The sequence below is a fragment of the Heterodontus francisci genome, chromosome 23, assembly GCF_036365525.1.
Source record: "Heterodontus francisci isolate sHetFra1 chromosome 23, sHetFra1.hap1, whole genome shotgun sequence".
Lineage (NCBI taxonomy): Eukaryota > Metazoa > Chordata > Chondrichthyes > Heterodontiformes > Heterodontidae > Heterodontus > Heterodontus francisci.
In genome coordinates this window covers 56,378,178-56,405,602 of record NC_090393.1, presented here as the reverse complement: position 1 = coordinate 56,405,602, position 27,425 = coordinate 56,378,178, and the positions used below count along the sequence as shown (strand labels likewise).

At 43.9% G+C, this 27,425-nt stretch overlaps 1 protein-coding gene across 2 annotated transcripts in view; it reads right to left on the bottom strand.

Moving 5' to 3' along the window:
* The window catches only part of ppil2 (peptidylprolyl isomerase (cyclophilin)-like 2), a 462,593-nt gene that overhangs the window by 237,277 nt on the left and 197,891 nt on the right, over positions 1 to 27,425 (bottom strand). For both annotated transcript variants that reach the window (XM_068055345.1, XM_068055344.1), the window contains exons 11-12: positions 25,219 to 25,294; positions 10,750 to 10,856 (exon numbers count right to left, since the gene is read on the bottom strand). In XM_068055345.1, coding sequence (XP_067911446.1) covers positions 10,750 to 10,856; positions 25,219 to 25,294 — 183 coding nt within the window. The remainder of the gene's footprint in view (positions 1 to 10,749; positions 10,857 to 25,218; positions 25,295 to 27,425) is intronic.

The following is a 27,425-nucleotide window of genomic DNA, read 5'->3' as shown; positions in this document are numbered from 1 at the left end:
TCTTGTGTAAGAAACAATCACATACAGGAGAAAGAGCCTCCGATAATGTGCAAGGGAAATCTTCCAGCAATAGTCCTGAAAGACATCAAAGTGCTAATAGGGGCCGTAGTTTGAGCAGATTCCACAATGAACCGAAAGCTAGAGAGCAGTTTTGGAATAGAACTGGAAGGAGAAACCCTCATGACCGTGAAGTTTTAGTGGCTGCCAATAAACTTGAAGGTAAACTAATAAGAGAAGCAAAACATAAGGAATTAGAGAGTTGGAGAGAGTTTGGAGTTTATTCTGAAGTACCAGATAGGAGACAGTCAGCCTTGTCACACAGATGGATTTGTACTGAAAAAGTCCTACCCGATGGAACTTATAAGCCTAAAGTGAGGCGAGTTGCGAGGGATTTTGAAGAGCAATTGGGTGATACCGATGTTAGAGTGGACTCTCCTACAGCTGGAAAAGTAATCTTGAAAATCTTTTTTTTTTTAGCTCTTTTGGCCACATTCATCGGAGCAAAGATCCATTGACATAAAATCCGCATTTCTGCAGGATGATCCTTTTCAGAGAGAAGTGTTTCTGAAACCACCCGAAGAGGCAGCAGATGCAGAAGGAAAACTATGGAAACTGAACAAATGCGTCTGTGGCCTTAATGATGCTTTCAGGGTGTGGTATTTCGCTGTGCGATCTGTTCTGTTGAAAATTGGTTGCGTTCAACTAAAAGCAGAATCTACAACGTTTTATTGGTATGATAAAGGGAAACTTTCAGACATCTTTATGATGCACGTTGATGATTTCTTATGTGGTGGTACCGTGGATTTTGAGAAGTATGTTATTAAGATTAGGGGAGAACTTAAGATTGGGAGTCAGGCTTGTGGGGCCTTTAAATATATTGGTTTAGATATTAAGCAGACTAAGTCTGGAATAACTTTATATCAACAATCCTATTTAAAGAGTGTTACATAGAAAGATGATGATATAACTAAAACAGAGACAGAGCAGTTGCAAAGCTTGATTGGTCAATTAAACTGGTTGTGCTTTCAGAGGAGGCCTGATGCTAGTTTTGATGTGCTCAAGTTAAGCACGATGATGAAACAACCAAAAGTTGAGAATGTTTTAAGGGCAAATAAAACATGAAAAAATTAAATCTGACGAAATGTGTACTGAAGTTCCCATCCTTTGGTGACCCAAAGAACATGAAGCTAATAATTTTTAGTGATGCTTCACATGCTAATCTTGCTAATGGGTATTCGAGTGCAGCCAGTTTCTAATATTTCTGATGGGTGCAAATGGGAAATGTCGTCCTTTAGCTTGGGAGGCTAAGAAAATAAAACGGGATGTTAAAAGCAGGTTAGCTGCGGAAACACTGAGTCTTGTGGAGGCAGTGGATATGGGATTCTATTTGTCAAATATTTTGGGTGAAATTCTGAACACAGGAAATACTGAAGATAGGATACTCATTGAATGTTATGTGGGTAATTGTTCTTTGTGGGACAATGAACACTCTACAAAAAGTGAGAGTGAGAAAAGACTACGTATTGACCTTGCTGGATTGAAACAAATGCTGCAGAGAAAGGAAATCTCCAAACTTAAATGGGCAGATGCAGGTCATCAGCTATCAGATTGTTTCACAGAACAAAATGCTAGTACAAGGAAATTGTTAGGGGTGCTTGAGGAGGCGCATCTCACAATTTAATACTTTGTACCAATATGGAATTTATTTTGATTTCTCTTGAATTGTTCTTTGAGCATGTTAATAATTTGTACATAATATGGAATTTATTTTGAAATGTTTGAACATGGTAATCCATGTTGTATTACAAAAGAAAGGAATCTGTTAATTGTGTATCAATTGTTTATATGCAGGTGGAGGGTGTTAATTGTGGTCTTACTCGAGCACTTATAAGCAGAGACTTACTGAGACTAGTGGAGAGTTTGAGTGAGGATCTACATGTTTGCAATCCTCTTACTCTGTACAATAAATATGGAACTGAGTGAAAATAGGCTCCAGCCATAACAGGCTTTCTGGAGTTGAACACACTCTACCACTACCATTAAGCAGAGGGACCAACTCTGGCTCAATGAAGAGTGCAGGAGGGCATGCCAGGAGCAGCAGCAGGCATACCTAAAAATGAGATGTCAGCCTGATGAAGCTACAACACACGACTACTGGCATGGCAAACAGCAGAAGCAGCATGCGATAGTCAGAGCTAAGCAATCCCACAACCAATGGATCAGATCTAAGCTCTGCAGTCCTGCCACATCAAGTCGTGAATGATGATGGACAATAAAACTGACAGGAGGCGGCGGCTACACAAATATTCTCATCAATGCAAAAGACAAGGCTAGAGCATTTACATCCATCTTCAGCCAGAAGTGCCAAGTGGATGGTCCATCTCGGTCTCCTCCTGAGGTCCCCAGCATCACAGATGTCAGTCTTCAACCAACCTGATATACTCCACGTGTCATCAAGAAATGGCTGAAGGCACTGGTTACAGCAAAGGCTAAGGGCCCTGACAATATTCCGACAATACTGCGGAAGACTTGTGCTCCAGAACTAGCCGTGCCCCTAGCCACGCTGCTCCAGTACAGCTACAACACTGGCATTTAGCATCCTATCAGTCTACTCTCGATCATCAGCAAAGTGATGGAAGGGGTCGTCAACAGTGCTATCATGCGGCACTTACTCAGGAATAACCTGCTCACTGACACTCAGTTTGGGTTCTGTCAGGGCCACTCAGCTCCTGACGAAACTGAGTGTCAGTGAGCAGGTTATTACAGCCTTGGTTCAAACATGGACAAAAGAGCTGAACTCCACAGGTGAGGTGAGAGTGACTGCCCTTGACATCAAGGCAGCATTTGATTGAGTATGGCATCAAGAAGCCCTAGCAAAACTGAAGTCAATGGGAATTAGGGGGAAAGCTCTCCCCTGGTTGAAATCATACCTAGCACAAAGGAAGATGGTTGTGGTTGTTGGAACTCAATCATCCCAGTCCTAAGACACCACTGCAGGAGTTCCTCAGGATAGTGTCCTAGGCCCAACCATCTTCAGCTGCTTCATCAATGACCTTCCCTCCATCATCAGGTCAGAAATGGGGATGTTCGCTGATGATTGCGCAACGTTCAGCATCATTCGCACCTCCTCAGATACTGAAGCAGTCCGTGTCCATATGCAGCAAGACCTGGACAACATTCAGGCTTGGGCTGCTAAGTGGTAAGTAATATTTGCGCCACACACGTGCCAGACAATGACCATCTCCAACGAAACAGAATACAACCATCTCCCCTTGACATTCAATGGCATTACCATCGCTGAAACCCTACTATCAACATCCTGGGAGTTACCACTGACTAGAAACTGAACTGGAGTAGCCACATTAATAATATGTCTGCAAGAGCAAGTCAGAGGCTAGGAATTCTGCGGCGAGTAACTCACCTCCTTTTTCGCCAATGCCTGTCCACCATCTACAAGGCACAAGTCAGGAGTGTGATGGCATACTCTCCAGTTGCCCGGATGGGGGCAGCTCCAAAAACACTCAAGAAGTTCAACACCATCCAGGACAAAGTAGCCCACTTGATTGGCACCCCATCCACCACCTTCAACATTCACTCCCTCCAGCATCGGCACACAGTGGCAGCAGTGCGTACCATCTACAAGATGCATTGCAGCAACTCACCAAGGCTCCTTCGACAGCATCTTCCAAACCCGTGACCTCTACCATCTAGAAGGACAAGGGCTGCAGATGCTTGGGAACACCACCACCTGCAAGTTCCCCTCCTGACTTGGAAATATGTCACCGTTCCTTCACTGGCATTGGGTCAAAATCCTGGAACTCCCTTCCCAACAGCACTGTAGGTATCGCTACACCCCAACTACTGCAGTGGTTCAAGAAGGCAGCTCACCACCAGCTTCCCAATTAGGGATGGGCAATAAGTGCTGGCTTAGCCAGCAACTCCTACATCCCTTGAATGAATAAAAAAAAATTGAGTCTACAAGGCTCTAAAGTGCCAAATTGAAAGATTAGGATCTGTCCTCGCATTTACGTTGCACTTCATTGGAACAGTGTAGGAGGCTGTGGACAGAGAGGTGAGAAGTGGGAGTGGGAATTAAAATGGCAAGCGACCAGAAGTTCAGGAGACATGCTTAAAGACTAAATGGAGGCATTCCACAAAGTGGTCATACAAACTATGCTCGGGCTTCCCAAAGCACAGGAGACCACATCGTGAGTAGCGAATATGGTACAACAGCAACTTATATTTATATAGCGTCTTTAACATAATAAAACATTCCAAGGCACTTCACAGGTGCATTATAAAATAGGACACCAAGCCACATGAGATATTAGATCAGACGACCAAAATCTTGGTCAAAGAGGTAGGTTTTAAAGTGCATCTTAAAGGAGGAAAGAGAGGCGGAGAGGCAGAAAGGTGTAGGGAACGAACTCCAGAGTTTGGGGCCTAGGCAACTGAAGGTGCGGCCACCAATGGTGGAGTAATTAAGATCGGGGATGCACAAGAGACCAGAATTAGAGAAGTGCAGATATCTTGGAAGGTTGCAGGGCTGGAAGAGATTACAGAGATTGGGAGGGGCGAGGCCATGGAGGGATTTGAAAACAAGGTTGAGAATTTTTAAATCAAGATGTTGCTTCACTGGGAGCCAATGTAGGTCAGCGAGCACAGGGGTGACAGGGGAACAAGACTTGGCATGACACAGACAGCAGAGTTTTGGATACCTAAAGTTTACATGAAGTAGAATGTGGGAGACCAGCCAGGAGTTGTTGGAATAGTCAAGTCTAGAGGTAACCAACACATGAATGAGGGTTTCAGCAGATGAGCTGAGACAGGGGCGAAGTCGGGCGATGTTACGGAGGTGAAAATAGGAGGTCTACTAAATTGGCAGTATACGAAGTTGAAAGCAGCACAAGTAAATCACTGTTTCAGCTGGAAGGGGTGTTTGGGGGCCGAGATGGTGAGAAGGGAGGAGATAAAATGGCAGGTTTTGCATCACCTGTGCTTGCATGGAAAGGTGCTGTGGGAACTGAGCGAGTGTTTGGCGTGATTAAAGAGTGCACCAGGGTGTTGGGGAGGGAACACTCCCTTCAGGAGGCTGAAAGGAGAAGGGAAGATGTGTTTGGTGGTGGTACCATGTTGGAGGTGGCAGGAATGGCAGGTGCTTCACAGTGGATTAAGGAAAAAGAAACAAAGAAGGTTATGTCAGCAGTGGTGGTTAAAAGCTCAGTCAAAGAGACGTGTTTTAAGGAGCAGAGGAAGCTGGAGGGCCTTACAGAGGGAATTCCAGAGTGGGAACCTAGGTAGCTGATGTCTAGGCTGCCAATGGTGGAACAAAGGCAAGAGATGCACTTGAGGCTGGAGTGAGGAATGGGGAGTTTGGTGATGGAAGTTATAACACTGGAGGAATTGGGGAGCAGGAGGTCACAGGGCAATTTAAACACTCGAAGAAGAATTCTAAGTTTGTGGTACGTTGTGGGACTGGGAGATAATGCTGAAACTGAAGTTTAACATTTATGGAGGTCAGTGAAAACAGGCTTAATCGGTAAGCAGAATGAGATACAGACAACAGAGCTTTGGCTGAGCTGAAGTTTATGGAGGATGGGGGAGACCAGACAACAGAACAATGCAATAGCCATGTCTTCAGATGACAAAGGTATGAATGGAGGTTTCAGCATATAGGTTGAGGTAGGGCGGGTGTGGACAATGTTACAGAGGTGGAAGTACAAGGTTGTTGTCGTGAGCAAGATATGGGGTCAGAAGTTCAGCTCGGGCTCAAAAAGGATACTAAGATTGGGAACAGTTTGTTCAGCAAACAGTGGCTGGAGGGTCACAGAGTCATTTACAGCACAGAAGGAGGCCATTCAGCCCATTGAGTCCAGGGGTCTGGAGTTGGTGGAGAGCATATGGGGATCTGAAGACAATGGTTTCGATTTTCCCAGTGTTTCGATTCAGTGTTGGGCAAGCAGTCTCAGACCATAGAGATTGAGAACAGGGGTGGAGAGGTAGAGCTGGGTATCATTCATGTTTATGTGGAAGCTTATCCCATGTTTGTGAATGAGGTCACCAAGGGGACCATACTGATGACGAAAAGAAGGGGATCAAGGAATGGCAACACGAGGGTGGAAAGGGAAGCATTAGATGAGTTGCTCTGGCTAATATATGTTGGGCTCTGGTTCCAAACGGATAGGGAAGCTTGGTACAAAGCAAGGGTAATTCTCCTCAGCTGAACTACAGAGAAGAAGCATTAGAGGAAGATGGTTTTCTTTTTAAGAGATACAGCACTGAAACAGGCCCTTCGGCCCACTGAGTCTGTGCCGACCATCAACCACCCATTTATACTAATCCTACACGAATCCCATATTCCTACCACATCCCCACCTGTCCCTATATTTCCCTACCACCTACCGATACTAGGGGCAATTTATAATGGCCAATTTACCTATCAACCTGCAAGTCTTTGGCATGTGGGAGGAAACCGGAGCACCCGGAGAAAACCCACGCAGACACAGGGAGAACTTGCAAACTCCACACAGGCAGTACCCAGAATTGAACCCAGGTCGCTGGAGCTGTGAGGCTGCGGTGCTAACCACTGTGCCGCAGTGGTATGGTTATGTCAAAGATTGTGAAGATGTCAAGAAGGATTATGTGGAATAATGCAACACAGTCACAATCAGAGGATGTGGTTCACGATTATGGTTAGGACCATTTCAGTTGTGCAGGAGGCCACAACAGTAGGAATGACAAATGCCCTGCTGGAACCTTCAGTTATGCTGTGCGATGGGATGTTGAGATGACTATTTATATACTGGACTTTCTGTCCATCATTTGTATCAGAACAGAGTGTGAAGCATCGGCATAAAAAAGACAAATTATCTTTCGTGGCCAGCTGTGAATTTCAGATCACTCATTTTACGCCTGTTTTTTTTTAAAAACAATGATGAAAATCACAGATCCACAGGGACATGTACCACAGATGCAATGCTTGCTCTTTGATTCTTTCATATTTAGATACAAAAATAACTGAAATCAGATTTGTGGACCCTGCTTGACCAAAGCAAACTGGTTGCGCATGGTAAGAGTTTCAAAAGAATGGAATGCCATGCGCTTAATTAAAATTTAACTGCCCATGAAGGGTGTCAACAAACTTATGTAGTTGACACCCTGTTAGATTTATGGCAAAAGGGGCTGCAGCTGGTGTAGAACATGATAGAATGTCTAACATAAAGAAAACAGACTTATGTCAAATCTGTTTTCCATTGTGTCTTTTTGAATTAAATATTCAGATATACAATTCGGTTAGGTTTACCTTAGCGATGGGCAGGGACAGGTATATACCGCAGGGCAAGAATTATAGCTGGGGGAAAGGAAATTATGACGCGATTAGGCAAGATTTAGGATGTGTAGGATGGGGAAGGAAACTGCAGGGGTTTGGGCACAAACGAAATGTGGAGCTTATTCAAGGAGCAGCTAATGCGTGTCCTTGATAAGTATGTACCTGTCAGGCAGGGAGGAAGTTGTCGAGCGAGGGAGCCGTGGTTTACTCAAGAAGTTGAAGCGCTTGTCAAGAGGAAGAGGGCGGCTTATGTTAGGATGAGACGTGAAGGCTCAGTTAGGGCGCTTGAGAGTTACAAGCTAGCCAGGAAGGATCTAAAGGGAGGGCTAAGAAGAGCAAGGAGAGGACACGAGAAGTCATTGGCGGACAGGATCAAAGAAAACCCTAAGGCTTTCTATAGGTATATCAGGAATAAACGAATGATAAGAGTTAGAACAGGGCCAATCAAGGATAGTAGTGGGAAGTTGTGTGCGGAATCAGAGGAGATAGGGGAAGCGTTAAATGAATATTTTTCGTCAGTACAGTAGAAAAAGAAAATGTTGCCGAGGAGATTACTGAGATACAGCCTACTAGGCTAGATGGGATTGAGATTCACAAGGAGGAGGTGTTAGCAATTTTGGAAACAGTGAAAATAGATAAGTCCCCTGGGCCAGATGGGATTTATCCTAGGATTCTCTGGGAAGCCAGGGAGGAGATTGCAGAGCCGTTGTTGTTGATCTTTATGTCGTCATTGTCGACAGGAGTAGTGCCGGAGGACTGGAGGATAGCAAATGTTGTCCCCTTGTTCAAGAAGGGGAGTAGAGACAGCCCTGGTAATTATAGACCTGTGAGCCTTACTTCGGTTGTGGGTAAAATGTTGGAAAAGGTTATAAGAGACAGGATTTATAATCATCTTGAAAAGAATAAGTTCATTTGCGATAGTCAGCACGGTTTTGTGAAAGGTAGGTCGTGCCTCACAAACCTTAATGAGTTTTTCGAGAAGGTGACCAAACAGGTGGATGAGGGTAAAGCTGTGGATGTGGTGTATATGGATTTCAGTAAGGCGTTTGATAAGGTTCCCCACGGTAGGCTATTGCAGAAAATACGGAAGTATGGGGTTGAAGGTGATTTAGAGCTTTGGATCAGAAATTGGCTAGCTGAAAGAAGACAGAGGGTGGTGGTTGATGGCAAATGTTCATCCTGGAGTTTAGTTACTAGTGGTGTACCGCAAGGTTCTGTTTTGGGGCCACTGCTGTTTGTCATTTTTATAAACGACCTGGATGAGGGTGTAGAAGGGTGGGTTAGTAAATTTGCGGATGACACGAAGGTCGGTGGAGTTGTGGATAGTGTCGAAGGGTGTTGTAGGGTACAGAGGGACATAGATAGGCTGCAGAGCTGGGCTGAGAGATGGCAAATGGAGTTTAATGCGGAGAAGTGTGAGGTGATTCACTTTGGAAGGAGTAACAGCAATGCAGAGTACTGGGCTAATGGGAAGATTCTTGGTAGTGTAGATGAGCAGAGAGATCTTGGTATCCAGGTACATAAATCCCTGAAAGTTGCTACCCAGGTTAATAGGGCTGTTAAGAAGGCATATGGTGTGTTAGCTTTTATTAGTAGGGGGATCGAGTTTCGGAGCCACGAGGTCATGATGCAGCTGTACAAAACTCTGGTGAGGCCGCACCTTGAGTATTGCGTGCAGTTCTGGTCACCGCATTATAGGAAGGATGTCGAAGCTTTGGAAAGGGTGCAGCGGAGATTTACTAGGATGTTGCCTGGTATGGAAGGAAGGTCTTACGAGGAAAGGCTGAGGGACTTGGGGTTGTTTTCGTTAGAGAGGAGGAGGAGGAGAGGTGACTTAATAGAGACATACAAGATAATCAGAGGGTTAGATAGGGTGGATAGTGAGAGTCTTTTTCCTCGGATGAGGATGGCAAACACGAGGGGACATAGCTTTAAGTTGAGGGGTGAAAGATATAGGACAGATGTCAGAGGTAGTTTCTTTACGCAGAGAGTAGTAGGGGCGTGGAACGCCCTGCCTGCAACAGTAGTAGACTCGCCAACTTTAAGGGCATTTAAGTGGTCATTGGATAGACATATGGATGTAAATGGAATAGTGTAGGTCAGATGATCGGCGCAACATCGAGGGCCGAAGGGCCTGTACTGCGCTGTAATATTCTAATTCTAAATTCTAATTCTAATATACAATAATGACTGGCAACACAGTGATTTTTGGTGCTGAATATATTTTGATGATAATACTTCAAGGGAGAATGACCCACTGTGAAAATATCAAGACTTATAGCAAGCTATAGTATATCTACCTGAATACTTCATAACAAACATAACAATTGTGCAAAGAATGGTTGTGCAGTTAACCCAGGTACAAGTGAATGATAGATGCAGTTGTAAAATCAACACTTTGCCTCCATTTTATGAATACTATGGTCATTGTTACTTCAAAATTTTCTCCTTTGTTTGTCCTAAATTCCAAACTTTCAGACTACACATGCTGTGTATTCCTTGCATCCTCACTGTATTTCAATTAGGGCACTTTTAAAATAGTGCTGTGACTTTGAGAAAGTGGGGCTCCTGAAGAGACCAGTAACACCAAGACACTGCTCTCTTGTTTTTGGTTTACCTACATGCCTTCAGTCCCTTTTGGCGGCCAGTGGGAAAGAAGCGCACATTCTCTGCCCATCCTGCCCACATTTTCAGGACTCACAAACAGTCAAGCCCTGGGTGCCTTTTCTTTTATATTACATTGCACCATGGGCAGTGGAAGGTCTGCATGTCTGCCACAGTGGACAAAACTGTCAATGTGAAAGCACCATAAGACTCAGTGTACTGTCTCCTAACCTAACTCATTCTTTTCAGGGCTTCAAAGCGAAGGAACTCCTCCGCTCCACACTATTCAGGGTTTAAACACATACAACACCTAAATCTACTTCTCAATTTATCTTTTCCCCTCTCCTATTCATTTAAATTTTGTTGATATCCTGTATTATCCACCATGGCCCCTCACCAAGGTTTCTCAGTTAAATAGTCTTTAAGATATTTTGTATGGAATGTACAAATATTTCAAGGTTATACTGTATCCATTTAAATCAATCTCAGGCAACCTTTGCCAATAATAAATAATTCATTGAGCACACTAAACTTGAAGTAAAGTTATTAAGGTAAGTATGATTTTGTTAATTTCAGTAAACAGTACTGTATATTCTTGCAAAAGACTTTAAAGAAGCAGGGATAAGAGGTGCATCTGTTAAGTGATAATTTACAAGTCAAGCACGTGATGAAGCTCTTGCCCTTTCAGTCTGAAGTCTTATTGAAAATAAACACATATAGTGTAAATTTTCACAGTGCAGCAAAGGTTGCCAAACAATTATACTGGATGCTAAATCTACCCGAAAACTCCCCAGTTAGCTAACACTAGTACAAACCATCTCACAGTGCAGCTCCAGGTTCAGATCCCCCTTGTTCGTGTGGAGTCGGACATATCCCTTCTTTTTGACGTATCGGTAACGGACTTGGTCATCTTCAACTGCGGCTGTGAAGGAAAGTCGAGAACATAACAGAATCTTTAAAAATGGGTATGGAGGAGTCTCAGTGATGAGCAATTCAGACTTTACCACAATCATCAACTTCACAATAAGGGGACCAGAAGCTAAAACATAAAGAAAAGGCAAAGGATTTTACATCCAGCCGAGCAAGGTGAAAAACCTACCCTTAAATATTATTTATAAAGAATGCAAATTGGGAAATCATTTTCAGTCATTTGGGAACCTCTCCAAAAGCATTTTACCACCGTTTATGTAGTGCTCTTTCACGGGCATCATTTTTGCAGCAATGATATCACAGGTTTACTATTCTCTTTATAGTCTTCCCCAATTAATGTTAAAGAATCAAAGAATAATACAACACAGAAGGAGACCATTCAGTCCATCGTGCCTGTGAAAAGGCTACTCAATTATTATGACTCCCCTGCTCTTTCCACACAGCCGAGCAATTTTTTCTTTTTAAGTATTTATCCAATTCTCCCTTGGAAGTTATTTCCACCACCCTTTCAGGAAGTGCATTCCAGATCACTTGCAGCAATGCTCCTCATCGTGCAGCTACTCCCCTCCTTCTGAAATCAGTGACTCCTTGCTGGTGTATGGTTGATGAGCACTAGCTGCTCTCTCCTCGTTTCCTCAACTGGCTGTTATTCATGTGAAAGGTCTGACAGGTACTACTGGCATTCCCTTTGACTGTGGGGGGGAATCAAAGCCAATTTTGATTCTCGTGCCCACAAATATGAATTTTCAGGAGGAGGTGGGTCACTGAACAGTGGTCACAGGCAGGAGTCCTAACTCGGGCACGAATGCCAATTATGGTGCCCCTGTGGTTGCCTCTAAACTATCTTAGCACAGATCTGTGACTGAACAGTTGTACGTCTGAATGCGTCAGCGACTCACGCAATAGAATTTAATACTTTTTCAACCAAGGCTAAACAAATGCTGTAGATGTCAAATGCTCTCGTATTGGGTGGAATTTCCACTTCATTGAGATTCTAAAATTTCTGGAATAGAAGTCTTCTCTTGCTATTCAGGGTGAAATCCTTTGATTACCGTAACTATAGTAGTCTGGCTATTTTAGCTGTCACCATTCCCAGAATGACTTGAGCCTTGGTGCTAATTTTGGTGGCAAGTTGTTCGATGTAAGAAGCAATTAAACTTTATCTAGGGTTAAAAACAGACTGGCGCTATAATACTGGTTCTAGGCTTTTATACTATGTGGGGACAGTGGAGACTTTATGTGGCAAGCCTAACAGCAATATGACGACGTTTTCACGTGTATGTATTGCGTCTGATTGCTTCAGGATCAATCAACCCAGATTTTACTCCTACTGTGTGCGGAGGATGCTTAATGAACAAGAATGAATTGTAATGATTAATATACTTTGCCCTGCTGTGTGCTTTCTGATGTAATGCCTTCAGACTGTTATTTATTCATTAAAATGCAAATTAGATAGACTTCTTTCAGAAAATAACATTTTGGAATACATTGTTTGAGAAATGATGTGGTAAGTGTAACATGCTTGAGAGGAGCAATGACTTATGGCCAGAATTTTATGGGGCCTTTGGGGATGGGGCGGAGGCAGGAAGATGGGCAAAATTGCGTGCCCGATGCCTTCCTGCCGCCACTTTGCCAGTGGCGGGAAAGATGCTCGACGGCCCACCAACCCGGAGTCCAACTGAGCCACTTACGTGGCCAACTGAGGGCCTCTTCCTCCCTTTGCTCACATTTTACCATGGCGGGGGTGCCCTCATTTTTGGACACTGTTTGGCCCACGAAGGCCACCCCCCCACCCCACCACCAGCAGCAATGGCACCGCCTGCCCTCACTGACCCCACCCACTCACCCAATCCCCTCCTGGGGCCTGCCTGATTGGCCCCAGTGCCCCCAGACCACACTTACCTGGTTGTGAGGGCACATGTCCATCAACGCTCCCTCGTCCTCCAGGTGCAGCCCCAGCAGTGGTGCTGTTGAGGCTGCTGAGCTGCCAGCCCTCTGATTGGGACAGCAGCTCTTAGAGGAGGGCTGTCATCCTTAACAGGACGGCAGGCCCGGCAGCAGCCGTTTAATTGGCTGCTGCCTGCAGAATGCAGCCCTGGATTCTGCCGAAGGGGTGTCACCCCTCTGCCTTTGGCCCTGACAGTGGGACCCCTGCTGGCTCTGAAAAATCCTGGCCTACGGTTCCCAAAGCTTTCCATCACTGGGGTTTTCCTCACATCATGTCTGGGTCTGTTACAAAGGATACAAATTGGAATTTTGAGGCACTGGGAAAATGGGAGCGAATACAGGTCAGCAAGGACAGAAGTGATTGGCGAGTGGGTCTTGGTGTGATACATTATGGAGTGTAGAATTCTGGATGAGCTAAACTACCAATAGTAGTCAATGTTGCAGACAAAGTTCACGTCGTTTTGCCAAGGACAGGACAAAGGACGGCGAAAGAGTGACACGTGGAAAGCATGGAGGAAACTGGAAGAGAGCAAGAGAGGAGAGAAGGGAACGTGAGAGCTATGGAGCAGGAATACATGGCATGTGAATAAGCAGCAAGGAAGAGGAAAGGCATGTGTGCATTAGAGCTAGTCAGAGAGTGGGCAGGGAGAGTTGCATGAGACAAAAGGAGGGGAAAGAGAATAAGCCTGAGAGAGAGAGATACACAGGAGGGATAGAAAGGAGCGCATGGAAGAAGAGAGAGAGAAAGGGTCAGGGTGTGGGAGAGAGGTTGGATATGTGAGAGGGGCACTCTGTACAAAAGCGAGGTGGAGGAGGAGGGAAAGTGAGTGAGGGGAAGGGAAAATGAGTGACAGCATTTTCTATTTTTCCCTTCTAGTCAATGTCCATTATTTTTCCTCCTTAATACCAAACACTTGGAGATATCTTTCTGCACGAGGTATACTATAGAAAAGCAATTTGTTGTTCACTTGCTGAACTCAATGATGAGTATTTTTACTGGAAGAGAGTGAAGAGGACAGCAAGTAAGAATGTGAGAATTAACAAATTGAATTTAAGGTAGATACCTGGAGTGGAGAATGAAGCAGGTGGCTTAGTCACAATGACATGCTTTATTACAATTATAAAAGCAGGATCATAGGATGCTATGCATGCTTATTTGGCAAGCAACAAGAGCATCAAACCCTAATTGATCTTTGTGTCTTGTCAATTATTTTCTTGTTGCATGCAGCACACATAACTGAACACTCTGGAAATCAAATTGCCTTTTGCTTGGCCCAAATATAAACATCTTGCACTTCAAACTGAGCTGTCCCAAATTATTGGCAATTGGTTGGCAGGTTGGAGACACAGAGACTAGGGGTAAAAGGAATGTTCTCTGATTACTGGGATATGACAAGTGGTGCTCCCTAGGAATCTGTACTGGAGCCTCAGCTTTTTAACCAAATAAAAAATAACGACTGAGATGAAGGAGTAGAGAGCAGTATATCTAAGTGTGCAGATGACACTAAGTTAAGAGGCATCATAAATTGTGCAGATGGGAACAGTAAGTTATAAAGGGACCAAGACAGACTTAGTGAGTGGGCAAAACTATGACCGTTTGAAGTCATCTACTTTGGGTTCAAGAAAGACAAATCAGAATATTTTCTTAATGTTGAAAGATTAGGAGCTGTGGAAAGGAAAAGGGATTTAGATGACCAAGCACATGAATTACTAAAAGCTATAGCACAGATACTAAAAGTAACTAAAAATGCTAATTTACTTTTGGCCTTTATATTGAGGGAATTGAAAAAAGCGAGGAAGTGATATTTTAGATTTACAGACCCTTGGTCAGACCCCATCTAGAGTAGTGTGTCCAAATCTCAGGATGGATCTACTGGTCTGGAGGATATTCACCATAATGATATCAGGGCGTAAAGGGTTTAATTACGAGGACGGTTTGTTTAAACTTAGTTTGTATTCCTTCAGTATAGAAGGTTGAGGGGTAATCCAATCAAGGAATTTAAAATGGCAAAAAGATTTGATAGGGAAGATGCAAAGAAACTATTTCCTATGGTGGGGGAATCCACAATTGGGTATAATCTTAAAATTAGAATTCAGCCATGTAGGTGGGAAATCAGAAAGCAGTTTTTCTCACAAATGGCAATGAAAATTTGGAACTGTCTTCCCACAACAGAAAGTTAAAATAAAGTCAATTGAAGGTTTTAAGACCAAGTTCAATCAATTTTTGTTAGGTTAGGGATCAAGAGATATGGAGCAAAGATGAGTAAGTGGAGTTGAGGTACGAATAGCCATGATCTAATAGAGTGGTGGAAAAGGGTTGAGAGGCTGAATGGCCTGGACCTGTCATCACAACGCAAATCTAAAAACTAAGCCTGCTACAAGCAACTATCCGCAAACACAGATAACTTGCTATGTAATTTAAAGCTAAGTAATCTGTTCTGCGATGCACAGGCAGATAAATCTAATTGAAGGGTCAAAAACAGGTCTTTGAAGTAGAGCCCTTAGTGAGATTCTCATTCATCACAGGCCATATAAACTGACAGGCTAGGCCCTGGATCAACCTGGGATGTGAGATTCCACTTCAAACAACATCCTTCTCTTTGATGAGACTGATTGGTAGTGAGTGTGGGAGGATATGGTGGGGTGGGAGAGGATGTGGTGAGGTGGCGGGGGTGCATGTACAGAAAGGAAGAATCTTTTTGAGCCGGCTCTATAAAGTGGTTTTGGATTAGTGAGCAATATCCACAGGGTAATGTTTCCCAACTTTCAGTCGTCAGAAGGCCTATACATTTGAAGATGTTCCTTTAGCTATCCACAGAATGAAACACCTTTCAGGAATTAGTACCATGAGATAAGATCTATCCCGTAGCCTTGCACTACTCAAGGAAAACAATAATGCTGTTCTGTTTCTGCATCTGATTAGTACTGTAAAGGAGAAAGCACATTCAACAGCAGCAACATGTGGGGACTTGCTGTAGATGCTCAATGTGGAGCTGTAATTTGTTGCTGGTGGTAATTTAGCCCATGGGTGTAGATGTTTTTATTATTTTACTTAATGCATGGATGGAAATCAAACATAATTATCATTCCCTACAATCTCTGCAGTCTGTTAAAGCTTCAAAGCAACAAAGGTTCCAAGTCAGAGGCATCAAAAACTATATTATGGCCAAATCAAGGCTTACAGGATCTTCAAATGCTGTAAATCAGAACAGCACCCCTAACCCACCGGAACATGCCTTAAATCAAAACATCCTTTCTAAGCCACCAGAACATACTGTACAATGGAATTACCCTTCATAACTCAAAGGAATATAATGCAAATCAAAATTTCACTCCCAACCCTTTGCAAAACAGGGTGAAGTTGAGACCCCGTGCAGGATTTTATGAAAGATACATGGCGGGGGGATGGTTTAGTCACAATGACAAACTTTACTAAAATAATGGAAGCAGGATCATAGGGTGCTATGGGAGCTTTATTTTTCAGTTCAGAGGCCTCCCAGCCCTAATTAGTCTTTGTGTCTTGACAGTTATATTCTTGGTATTTGCAGTGCCTATGACTAAATGCTCCGGAAATCAATTTGTCTATGTTGCTCCAGTGACCTGCAATTAAACATTTTCCCATCTACATCCTTCAGCAAAATGTATTCTGACTTTTTGCTCCCTTTTAATTTGTCCTGCTCTTCTTTAGCTCCCCCCACCCCAAACCCACAAACCCTCATACCATTCCTGAGCCAAGAGGGTTCCACAGAGCCTCGGCCCAGGATTTCGCAGACAGCTGTAAACAGTGTGGACAAAGTCAGGGTGACCTGCTCAAGGATTTTTTTCCTCCCACAGAGAGGCAATCAGGCCTGACCTGAGTATGCTCTCCTGATGGCAAGCACAGGAACCTGCCATGAAAGATTAGAGGCAAGTACCAATGCTCTACTCCTTATTGACACAGTTCACAAAAGTACCAGACCAAAAAATCATCATTAATACTTTTATCAAATGCTTTTCACAGAAAGAACATTATATTCAGTTAGAGTATAGGTAAGTCAGAGAGATACAGCACTGAAACAGGCCCTTCGGCCCACCGAGTCTGTGCCGACCATCAACCACCCATTTATACTGTCTCTGTCTGTCTTTGGCCTCTTTGTCTCGAGAGACAATGGGTAAGCGCCTGGAGGTGGTCAGTGGTTTGTGGAGCAGCACCTGGAATGGCTATAAAGGCCAATTCTAGAGTGACAGACTCTTCCACAGGCCCTGCAGATAAAATTGGTTGTTGGGGCTGTTCCACAGTTGGCACTCTCCTTGTGCTTCTGTTTTTTTTCCTGCCAACTGCTAAGTCTCTTCGACTCGCCACGCTTTAGCCCCGCCTTTATGGTTGCCCGCCAGCTCTGGCGATCGCTGGCAACTGACTCCCACGACTTGTGATCAATGTCACAGGACTTCATGTCGCGTTTGCAGACATCTTTAAAGCGGAGACATGGACGGCCGGTGGGTCTGGTACCAGTGACGAGCTCGCTGTACAAAGTGTCCTTGGGGATCCTGCCATTTTCCATGCGGCTCACATGGCCAAGCCATCTCAGGCACCGCTGGCTTAGTAGGGTGTATATGCTGGGGATGTTGGCCACCTCGAGGACTTCTGTGTTGGAGATACGCTCCTGCCACCTGATGCCAAGGATTCTCCAGAGGCAGCGAAGATGGAATGAATTGAGACGTCGCTCTTGGCTGACGTACGTTGTCCAGGCCTCGCTGCCGTAGAGCAAGGTACTGAGGACACAGGCTTGATACACTCGGACTTTTGTATTCTCTGTCAGTGCGCCATTTTCCCACACTCTCTTGGCCAGTCGTGACATAGCAGAGGAAGCCTTTCCCATGCGTTTGTTTAATTCTGCATCGAGAGACAGGTTACTGGTGATAGTTGAGCCTAGGTAGGTGAACTCTTGAACCACTTCCAGAGTGTGATCGCTGATATTGATAGACGGGGCATTTCTGACGTCCTGTCCCATGATGTTAGTTTTCTTGCGGCTGATGGTTCGGCCAAAATCATTGCAGGCAGCCGCAAATCTGTCGTTGAGTCTCTGCAGACACTCATCAGTGTGAGATGTTAATGCAGCATCGTCAGCAAAGAGGAGTTCCCTGATCAGGACTTTTCGTACTTTGCTCTTCGCTTTTTGACGGGCAAGGTTGAACAACCTGCCACCTGATCCTGAGTGGAGGAAAATTCCTTCTTCTGAGGACTTGAATGCATGTGAGAGCAGCAGGGAGAAGAAGATCCCAAACAGTGTAGGTGCAAGAACACAGCCCTGTTTCATGCCACTCAGGATTGGAAAGGGGTCTGATGAGGCGCCGCTATGCTGAATTGTGCCTTTCATATTGTCATGGAATGAGATGATGATACTTGGTAGCTTTGGTGGACATCCAATCTTTTCTAGTAGTCTGAAGAGACCACGTCTGCTGACGAGGTCAAAGGCTTTGGTGAGATCAATGAAAGCAACGTAGAGGGGCATCTGTTGTTCACGACATTTCTCCTGCAGCTGGCGAAGGGAGAACAGCATGTCAATGGTGGATCTCTCTGCTCGAAAGCCAAACTGTGCCTCAGGATAGACACGCTCAGACAGCTTCTGGAGCCTGTTTAAAGCGACACGAGCGAAGACCTTCCCCACTATGCTGAGCAGGGAGATTCCACGGTAGTTGTTGCAGTCACCGCGGTCACCCTTGTTCTTATAGAGGGTGATGATATTGGCATCGCGCATGTCCTGTGGTACTGCTCGCTCATCCCAGCACAGGCAAAGCAGTTCGTGCACAGCTGAAAGTATAGCAGGCTTGGCACTCTTGATGGTTTCAGGGGTAATGCCGTCCTTCCCACTTAGTCTGTGCCGACCATCAACCACCCATTTATACTAATCCTACATTAATCCCATATTCCCTACCATCTACCTGCACCAGGGACAATTTACAATGGCCAATTTACCTATCAACCTGCAAGACTTTGGCGGTGGGAGGAAACCGGAGCACCCGGCGGAAACCCACGCGGTCACAGGGAGAACTTCAAACTCCACACAGGCTGTACCCAGAACCGAACCCGGGTCGCTGGAGCTGTGAGGCTGCGGCGCTAACCACTGCGCCACTGTGCCGTAAGGAAAATCTTCTGGACATATATGCATTATTATTCGACAAGATAGCAAAATACAGCATTCTACGTCACTAAGGCTTTTGACAGTTTACTAAGTGGAGGGTGTATTAAAGAAGAAAAATAATAAGAAAAAGCGGTACAGAGCCATCTGGGCCAGCTCTGGCCACAGACATCACTGGAAATAGAGAGAGTGGACATTACATAGTCACCTCACCTGTATGAAAAGGAAGGGATCTACAATGAGCAAGAGGTAACGTTACTGAAGAAGTGATTTGGTGGAAGGGAACCAAGCCACAGGCAGTGTATTTCCCTGTCAGAGAGGGAAAGGAAAAGTGGCATGTTCTTGTGCAGGTGGGATTTCTTGCCACAGTAAACAAGATATTTTTGTTATGCATTCTTACAATATGGGCATCACCAGCATTTATTGCCTATCCCTAGCTGGTCTCAAGGTGGTGGTGGACGGTCTTCTTGTTGAACTGGTGAAGGTGCTCCACAATGAATATGGATAAGTCTTCTATTTTGAGTTACAATTTTGATCCTATTGCAAGACTGTCAACCATGTTCTTTGTTATTTCTTTCACTGATTTGATTAGCTTCATAGAATCATAGAAATTTACAGTACAGAACAAGGCCATTTGGCCCATCGTGTCTGTGCCAGTTGAAAAATAGCTATCCAGCCTATGCCCACTTTCCAGCTCTTGACCCGTGGCCTTGTAGGTTGCAGCACTTCAAGTGCATATAAAACTACTGTTCAATGTATTGAGGTTTTCTGCCTCTACCACCCTATCAGGCAGCGAGTCCCAGATCCCCACCACCCTCTGGATGAAAGAAATTCTCAACTCTCCCTAATCCTTCTACCAATTACTTTAAATCTATGACCCTGGTTATTGGCCTCTCTGCTAAGGGAAATAGGTCCTTCCTATCAACTCTACCTAGACCCCTCAATGTTATATACCTCAATTAAAATTTCCCTGAGTTTAACATGTCTGAAAGAAAACAACGCCAGTCTAACCAATCTTTCCTCATAGTTAAAATTCTCCAGTCCTGGCAACATTCTCGTAAATTTCCTCTGTACCCACTCTGCTACGATGACATCCTTCCTGTACTGTGGTGACCACAACAGTACGCAGTACTCTAGCTGTGGCCTAACGAATGTTTTTTTACAGTTCTAGCATAAACTCCCTGCATTTATATTCTATGCCTTGGCTAATAGAGGAAAGTATCCCATATGCCTTCTTAATTTACTGATCTACCTATCCAGCCACCTTCAGGAATCTGTGGACATGCACTCCAAGGTCCTTCTTTTCCTCTACACTTCTCAGTATCAGCGTAAATTATGTATCCTCTTGCCTTATTTGTCTTCTCCAAATGCATTACCTCACGCTTCTCGCGATTGAATTCCATTTGCTAATTTTCTGTCCACTTGATCAATCTATTAATATCTTCCTGCAGGCTACAGCTTTTTTCCTCGCTATCAACTACACGGCCAATTTTTGTATCATCTCCAAACTTCTTAATCATGCTGCCTCCATTTAAGTCTGAATCATTAATATACATCACAAAAAGCAAGCTTCAGCAAGCTATTTACTAATTTGAAAAGATAGTGTTGCGGTCACAAGAAGTGCAGCGATTAAAATACAAATAAGCAGCAGTTATAAAAAAAAATTACAACAATTTTAAAAGACTGGTACATATACGGTCAACAAAATGGAGGACAAGTCACATGACCAAGACCAACTCCTGCACTAAAATACACATCCGTGTCTACGAGAACTAATCCAATTAACCCTGTTTACATGGAAATGAGACAGCTCATCGCAGATGGATGTGAATTATAAGCAAAATGAGCTAAAACAAAGGCAATCCCAGACTCTACATCTCCAGCTACCCTTCAGCAAAATAAAGTGCGAATGGTCCTCATATTATCAAAATGGGGCCATCAAAAGCTATTGTACAGTCCATTAGGAACTGAAACCTAAAGTCACATGAACAAAACTAACACTTAATGAGTTTATCTTTAAAAGTAATCGTTTTGAAGAACAAAGGGTCTTTCCAGTTCAGAACATCAGTCTGGTCTCCCCAGTCTCACGGTCAACATCGAAAGCCATCTTTAATTCCAGCACAAGGCTGAGAGAAAGACCCATTCCATCTCACACATTTGAACCCAGCTGAAACAAGTTGAAAGCCAATTGCAGCAAAGAAAAGGGAGCGCCTTTAAAATTCCTTCACCTGTGAAAACAGAACTAAGAATATCAACACCGTCTTCAAACTGAAGTGAACTGCCAGAAGTCGTCAGCAACCCAGCAAATCCAAGACAACCAAGGCCTGTAACTTTAAAACTTACCTTCAAAGAGGATTCCACAGGGTTTTCCTGAAAAATGCAGACTTATACACCTTGAACTCTTCCTTTCCTTTTGGGCCTCCTTATCTCGAGAGACAATGGATACGCGCCTGGAGGTGGTCAGTGGTTTGTGAAGCAGCGCCTGGAGTGGCTATAAAGGCCAATTCTGGAGTGACAGGCTCTTCCACAGGTGCTGCAGAGAAATTTGTTTGTTGGGGCTGTTGCACAGTTGGCTCTCCCCTTGCGCCTCTGTCTTTTTTCCTGCCAACTACTAAGTCTCTTCGACTCGCCACAATTTAGCCCTGTCTTTATGGCTGCCCGCCAGCTCTGGCGAATGCTGGCAACTGACTCCCACGACTTGTGATCAATGTCACACGATTTCATGTCGCGTTTGCAGACGTCTTTATAACGGAGACATGGACGGCCGGTGGGTCTGATACCAGTGGCGAGCTCGCTGTACAATGTGTCTTTGGGGATCCTGCCATCTTCCATGCGGCTCACATGGCCAAGCCATCTCAAGCGCCGCTGACTCAGTAGTGTGTATAAGCTGGGGATGTTGGCCGCTTCAAGGACTTCTGTGTTGGAGATATAGTCCTGCCACCTGATGCCAAGTATTCTCCGAAGGCAGCGAAGATGGAATGAATTGAGACGTCGCTCTTGGCTGGCATACGTTGTCCAGGCCTCGCTGCCGTAGAGCAAGGTACTGAGGACACAGGCCTGATACACTCGGACTTTTGTGTTCCGTGTCAGTGCGCCATTTTCCCACACTCTCTTGGCCAGTCTGAACATAGCAGTGGAAGCCTTACCCATGCGCTTGTTGATTTCTGCATCTAGAGACAGGTTACTGGTGATAGTTGAGCCTAGGTAGGTGAACTCTTGAACCACTTCCAGAGCGTGGTCGCCAATATTGATGGATGGAGCATTTCTGACATCCTGCCCCATGATGTTCGTTTTCTTGAGGCTGATGGTTAGGCCAAATTCATTGCAGGCAGACGCAAACCTGTCGATGAGACTCTGCAGGCATTCTTCAGTGTGAGATGTTAAAGCAGCATCGTCAGCAAAGAGGAGTTCTCTGATGAGGACTTTCCGTACTTTGGACTTCGCTCTTAGACGGGCAAGGTTGAACAACCTGCCCCCTGATCTTGTGTGGAGGAAAATTCCTTCTTCAGAGGATTTGAACGCATGTGAAAGCAGCAGGGAGAAGAAAATCCCAAAAAGTGTGGGTGCGAGAACACAGCCCTGTTTCACACCACTCAGGATAGGAAAGGGCTCTGATGAGGAGCCACCATGTTGAATTGTGCCTTTCATATTGTCATGGAATGAGGTGATGATACTTAGTAGCTTTGGTGGACATCCGATCTTTTCTAGTAGTCTGAAGAGACCACGTCTGCTGACGAGGTCAAAGGCTTTGGTGAGATCAATGAAAGCAATGTAGAGGGGCATCAGTTGTTCACGGCATTTCTCCTGTATCTGACGAAGGGAGAACAGCATGTCAATAGTCGATCTCTCTGCACGAAAGCCACACTGTGCCTCAGGGTAGACGCGCTCGGCCAGCTTCTGGAGCCTGTTCAGAGCGACTCGAGCAAAGACTTTCCCCACTATGCTGAGCAGGGAGATTCCACGGTAGTTGTTGCAGTCACCGCGGTCACCTTTGTTTTTATAGAGGGTGATGATGTTGGCATCGCGCATGTCCTGGGGTACTGCTCCCTCGTCCCAGCACAGGCATAGCAGTTCATGTAGTGCTGAGAGTATAGCAGGCTTGGCACTCTTGATTATTTCAGGGGTAATGCTGTCCTTCCCAGGGGCTTTTCCGCTGGCTAGGGAATCAATGGCATCACTGAGTTCCGATTTGGTTGGCTGTATGTCCAGCTCATCCATGACTGGTAGAGGCTGGGCTGCATTGAGGGCAGTCTCAGTGACAGCATTCTCCCTGGAGTACAGTTCTAGGTAGTGCTCAACCCAGCAGTCCATCTGTTTGCGTTGGTCAGTGATTATGTCCCCCGATTTAGATTTGAGGGGGGTGATCTTCTTGATGGTTGGCCCAAGAGCTCTCTTCATGCCATCATACATTCCTCTGATGTTTCCGGTGTCTGAGGCCAGCTGAATATGGCTGCATAGGTGTTGCCAGTAGTCGTTTGCGCAACGCCTAGCTGTTCTTTGTGCAGTACTTCTGGCTGCTTTAACTTGAAACATATAACTCTTACCTTTTATCTTCTATCTATGTTTTCATGAGAGTGCATGAGAATGTGAATGCGCGCTGGTGTGGTGTTGCAAACATTTCAGGTGATTATTGTTTAATAAATATTTAATCTTCTGTTTTAAACCTACGAGAAAACCTGTCACTGTCTGTTTATTTGGAAAACACAGGGGCTGAAACACTACACAAAAACACTGTCTGTGGTCAGTTGGGAGGTGAACAGTGGAAACCACCCACACCATCACCTACCTGGCCATAACAATAGAAATAATTTGAATTATTATAGCACGATATCATACTCACAGGGCATTCCAAAGTGGGATTACAACAAACAGATTACTTTTGATGTGCAGTCACTGTTATGCAGGCAAACACAAGTTTGTATGTAGCAAGCCTCTACAAACAGGAAATAAATGAGCAGATAATTTGGTTTTAGTGTTGTTGGTTGAGGGGGCAATGTTGGCTAGGACATCATTGTTGATTTGTGCCAAGAGATCTATTAAGATTCTGAGCAAGCAAAATGGTCCTCAGTTTAACATCTCATACAAAAGATGACACCTCCAACAATACAGTACTCTATCTGTGTCAACCTAGATCACATGTTCAAGTCTCCAGTGGGGGTTAAACCCTCAATGGTGAGAGTGAAAAAGCTACTGTGGCTCAGTCAATTGAAAATTTCAAAATGTAGATTGATAGATTTTCGTTAGGTAAGGATATTATGGGATATGGAACCAAGACAGGTAAATGGCGTTCAGATACACATCAGCCATTATCTAACTGAATGGCAGAACAGCATGCTGTTTGGCCTACTCCTGTTCCTAAGTTCACTACCAACTGAGCCAAGCTGACACACAAGGTTTCAGCTTGATTTTCACAGCAATACTCTAAGTTTTTAAACTGGAGTCCCTGGAACACACAGGGTCCACAACTTTACTGGAATCCTGGATTCTTCTATTTTGGTTCCAAACATTATTTCTGTTGCTGTATTTATTAATCATTTTCTACTAAAATAGTGGCGTTTTCTTTGGGGCAGTTGATGCAGTCTTTTAGAGGTTAGACCAAGTGCTCCCTGGTTGTCAATGGCAGCATGGGATTTCTCCCATCCAGAAAAGTTTGAAACCACTGAATCATACTGCAAATGACCACAAAAGATAAAGGTCCACTTTTGTGTAATTGCATATTATACAGTATGATTATTTTTCAGACTGTGTTCTCAATTTTACAGACAAACCTAAAAAAAAAGCTATGACTGTTTTAAGAGCTTTAACCGCAAAAGACTATTCTAGCAGCAATATCAACACTAAATGTAATTAACTTTGATTTTGCACGGTTCTGCTGTGGACGATTTGTGAGGTAAAAAGGATGGGAGAGAGGTTATTGTCTCGTCTCTCTTTTATCTTTAACAGTACAAAATTATTAAATGTAAAATCACACGTTTGCAGTACCGTTCCAGCTTGTTACCTATTCTTTACTCCTTTCTCAACATAAACCTCAAAATCCAACATTCAATGAGCCGGAAGGTACTTTTTTTTTTACGTGTGCTGATAATAAGAATTTTCAATTTATATTTTCAGATATAGACATGCAGAGGTGCACATGACCACTGAGCTCTGTGTGCTAATTAAACAGCACATTCTGTTTTAATTAGATAAGCTGCAAGTGAGTGGTGAGTAGCCTCCAACTTTGACACTCCTAACTAAGTGAGACTTGAACCCATTATTTAGAGTAACTGGAGTAACTAATCCAATTACCTGCTTCATGCGTAGTTTCTGGCATCATTGCTGTGGATGTAAAAGAAGCAGAGACTTTCCCCGTGGAATAATGTGCCTGTGGGAAGGAGCAACAATGATTCCATTAAATCTATTTTTTATAATTTTGACATATGACAGGATACATAAACTCATGAGATACAGCAGCAGGAATGTCATTCAGCCCTTCAATAAGATCATGGCTGATCTTACACATCAACTCCACCTTCCCGCCCAATTCCCTTGGTACCCAAAAATCTATCGACCTCTATCTTGAATAAACTCAATGTTGAGCTCCACAGCTCTTTAGGCTAGAGAATTCCAAAGATTCACAACCCTGTGAGTGAAGAATTTTTGCATCTCAGTCCTAAATTGGCGACCCCTTATTCCAAAATGGTGACCCCTAGTTCTAGATCCCCCAGCATGTTCCCAGCATCTACCCTGTCAAGCCCTTTAAGAATTTTATATGTTTCAATGAGATCACCTCTCATTTTTCTAAATTCTAGAGAATACAGAATGAGTCTACTCAATCTCTCCCCAAGGAACAATCCTCAGTCCAGTGAACATTCATTATACTCCCGTTAAGTATTACCTTCCTTAAGTAAGGAGACTGAAAGTACTCAAGGTGTGGTCTCACTAAGGTCCTATATAATTGCAGTGAGACTTCGTACTCTTATACTCTAATCCCTTTCTGATAAAGGTTAACATATCATTTGCTTTCCTAATTGCTTCCTGTACCTGCATGTTAACTTTGTGATTCTTGTACAAGGTCACCAAGGTCCTGAATACCAACATTTCCCAGTCTCCACCATTTAAAAAATAATCTGCTCTTCTATTTTTCCTACCAAAGTGAAGAGCCTCACACTTCCCCACCTTATATTCCATCTTTCATGTTCTTGCACACTCACTCAACCTGTCTATATCCCTCTGCAGCCAATTTGTATCCTCCTCACAGCCTACTTTCCCACCTAACTTGTATCATCAGCAAACCTGGATACATTACATTAGGACCCCTCATCAAGTCATTGAGAAAGATTGTAAATAGCTGAACCCAACACTTGATGCTTGCAGTATTCCACTAGTTACAGCCAGCTCAACTGAAAATGACCTGTTTATTCCAACTCTTGGCTTTCTGTCCGTTAACCCCAATCCTCAATCCATGCTAATATATTACGGCCAATCCCATGAGCCTTAACTTTCTGTAATAATCTCCTGTGTGGCATCTTGACGAACGCTTTTTGAAAATTCAATGATTTTGAAAACGATCTCACGCTGTTCTCTTGGCTTGTTTCTTAGTAACAGTCACACAATATACGCATCAATGAAACAAAGCAGTAGTTTTGGGGCTACCATGCTGACAGATTATGCTGGGATAAACACCTACTTGTTCAGTATATTTGAATGCACACTAATTCAATCATTTTTATATTTCAGCAGTAGTGAACAAATTCTTTGTGTTGCTTCAGAACAGAGCATTAGCTCAGGAGTTGAGGCTGATTTGATGTACAGGTCATATTGCAGATATTTACCAACAGACTAATATGCTTGAAGGTGCAACCTAAATACCAGATTTCATGGCACATCCAATTACATAAACACTCAGACATCAACCAGTTTTTTTTAAAACTAGAAATACTTACTTTGCAGCGGAACACAACCTTGGAGTTAGGAGTGACATTAGGAATGAAATTCTACTGTACTCACAGTAAATCATAGAATGGTTACAGCAGAGGAGGCCATTCAGCCCTTCATGTCCATGCCTGCTCACTGCAAGAACAACTCAGCTAGTCCCACTCCCCCCCACCCCCCTGGCTTTTCTCATAACCCAGCAATTTTTTTCTCTCGAGACAATTATCTGATTCCCTTTGGAAGCCATGATTGAATCTGCCTCCACCACTCTCAGGCATTCCAGATTCTAACCATTTGCTTGGAAAAATAGTTTTTTCTCATGTCGCCATTGATACTTTTGCCATTCACCTTATATCAGTATCCTCTGGTTCCCGATCCTTCTGCCAATGGGAACAGTTTCTCCTTACTTACTATGTCCAGACCTTTGATAATTTTGAACACCTCTATCAAATCTCCTCTCAACCTTCTTTAAAAAGCACAACCCCAGCTTCTCCAATCTATCCACATAACTGAAGTCCTTCATCTCCAGAACCATTCTTGTAAATCTTTTGTGCACCTTCTCTACTGTCTTCACATCCTTT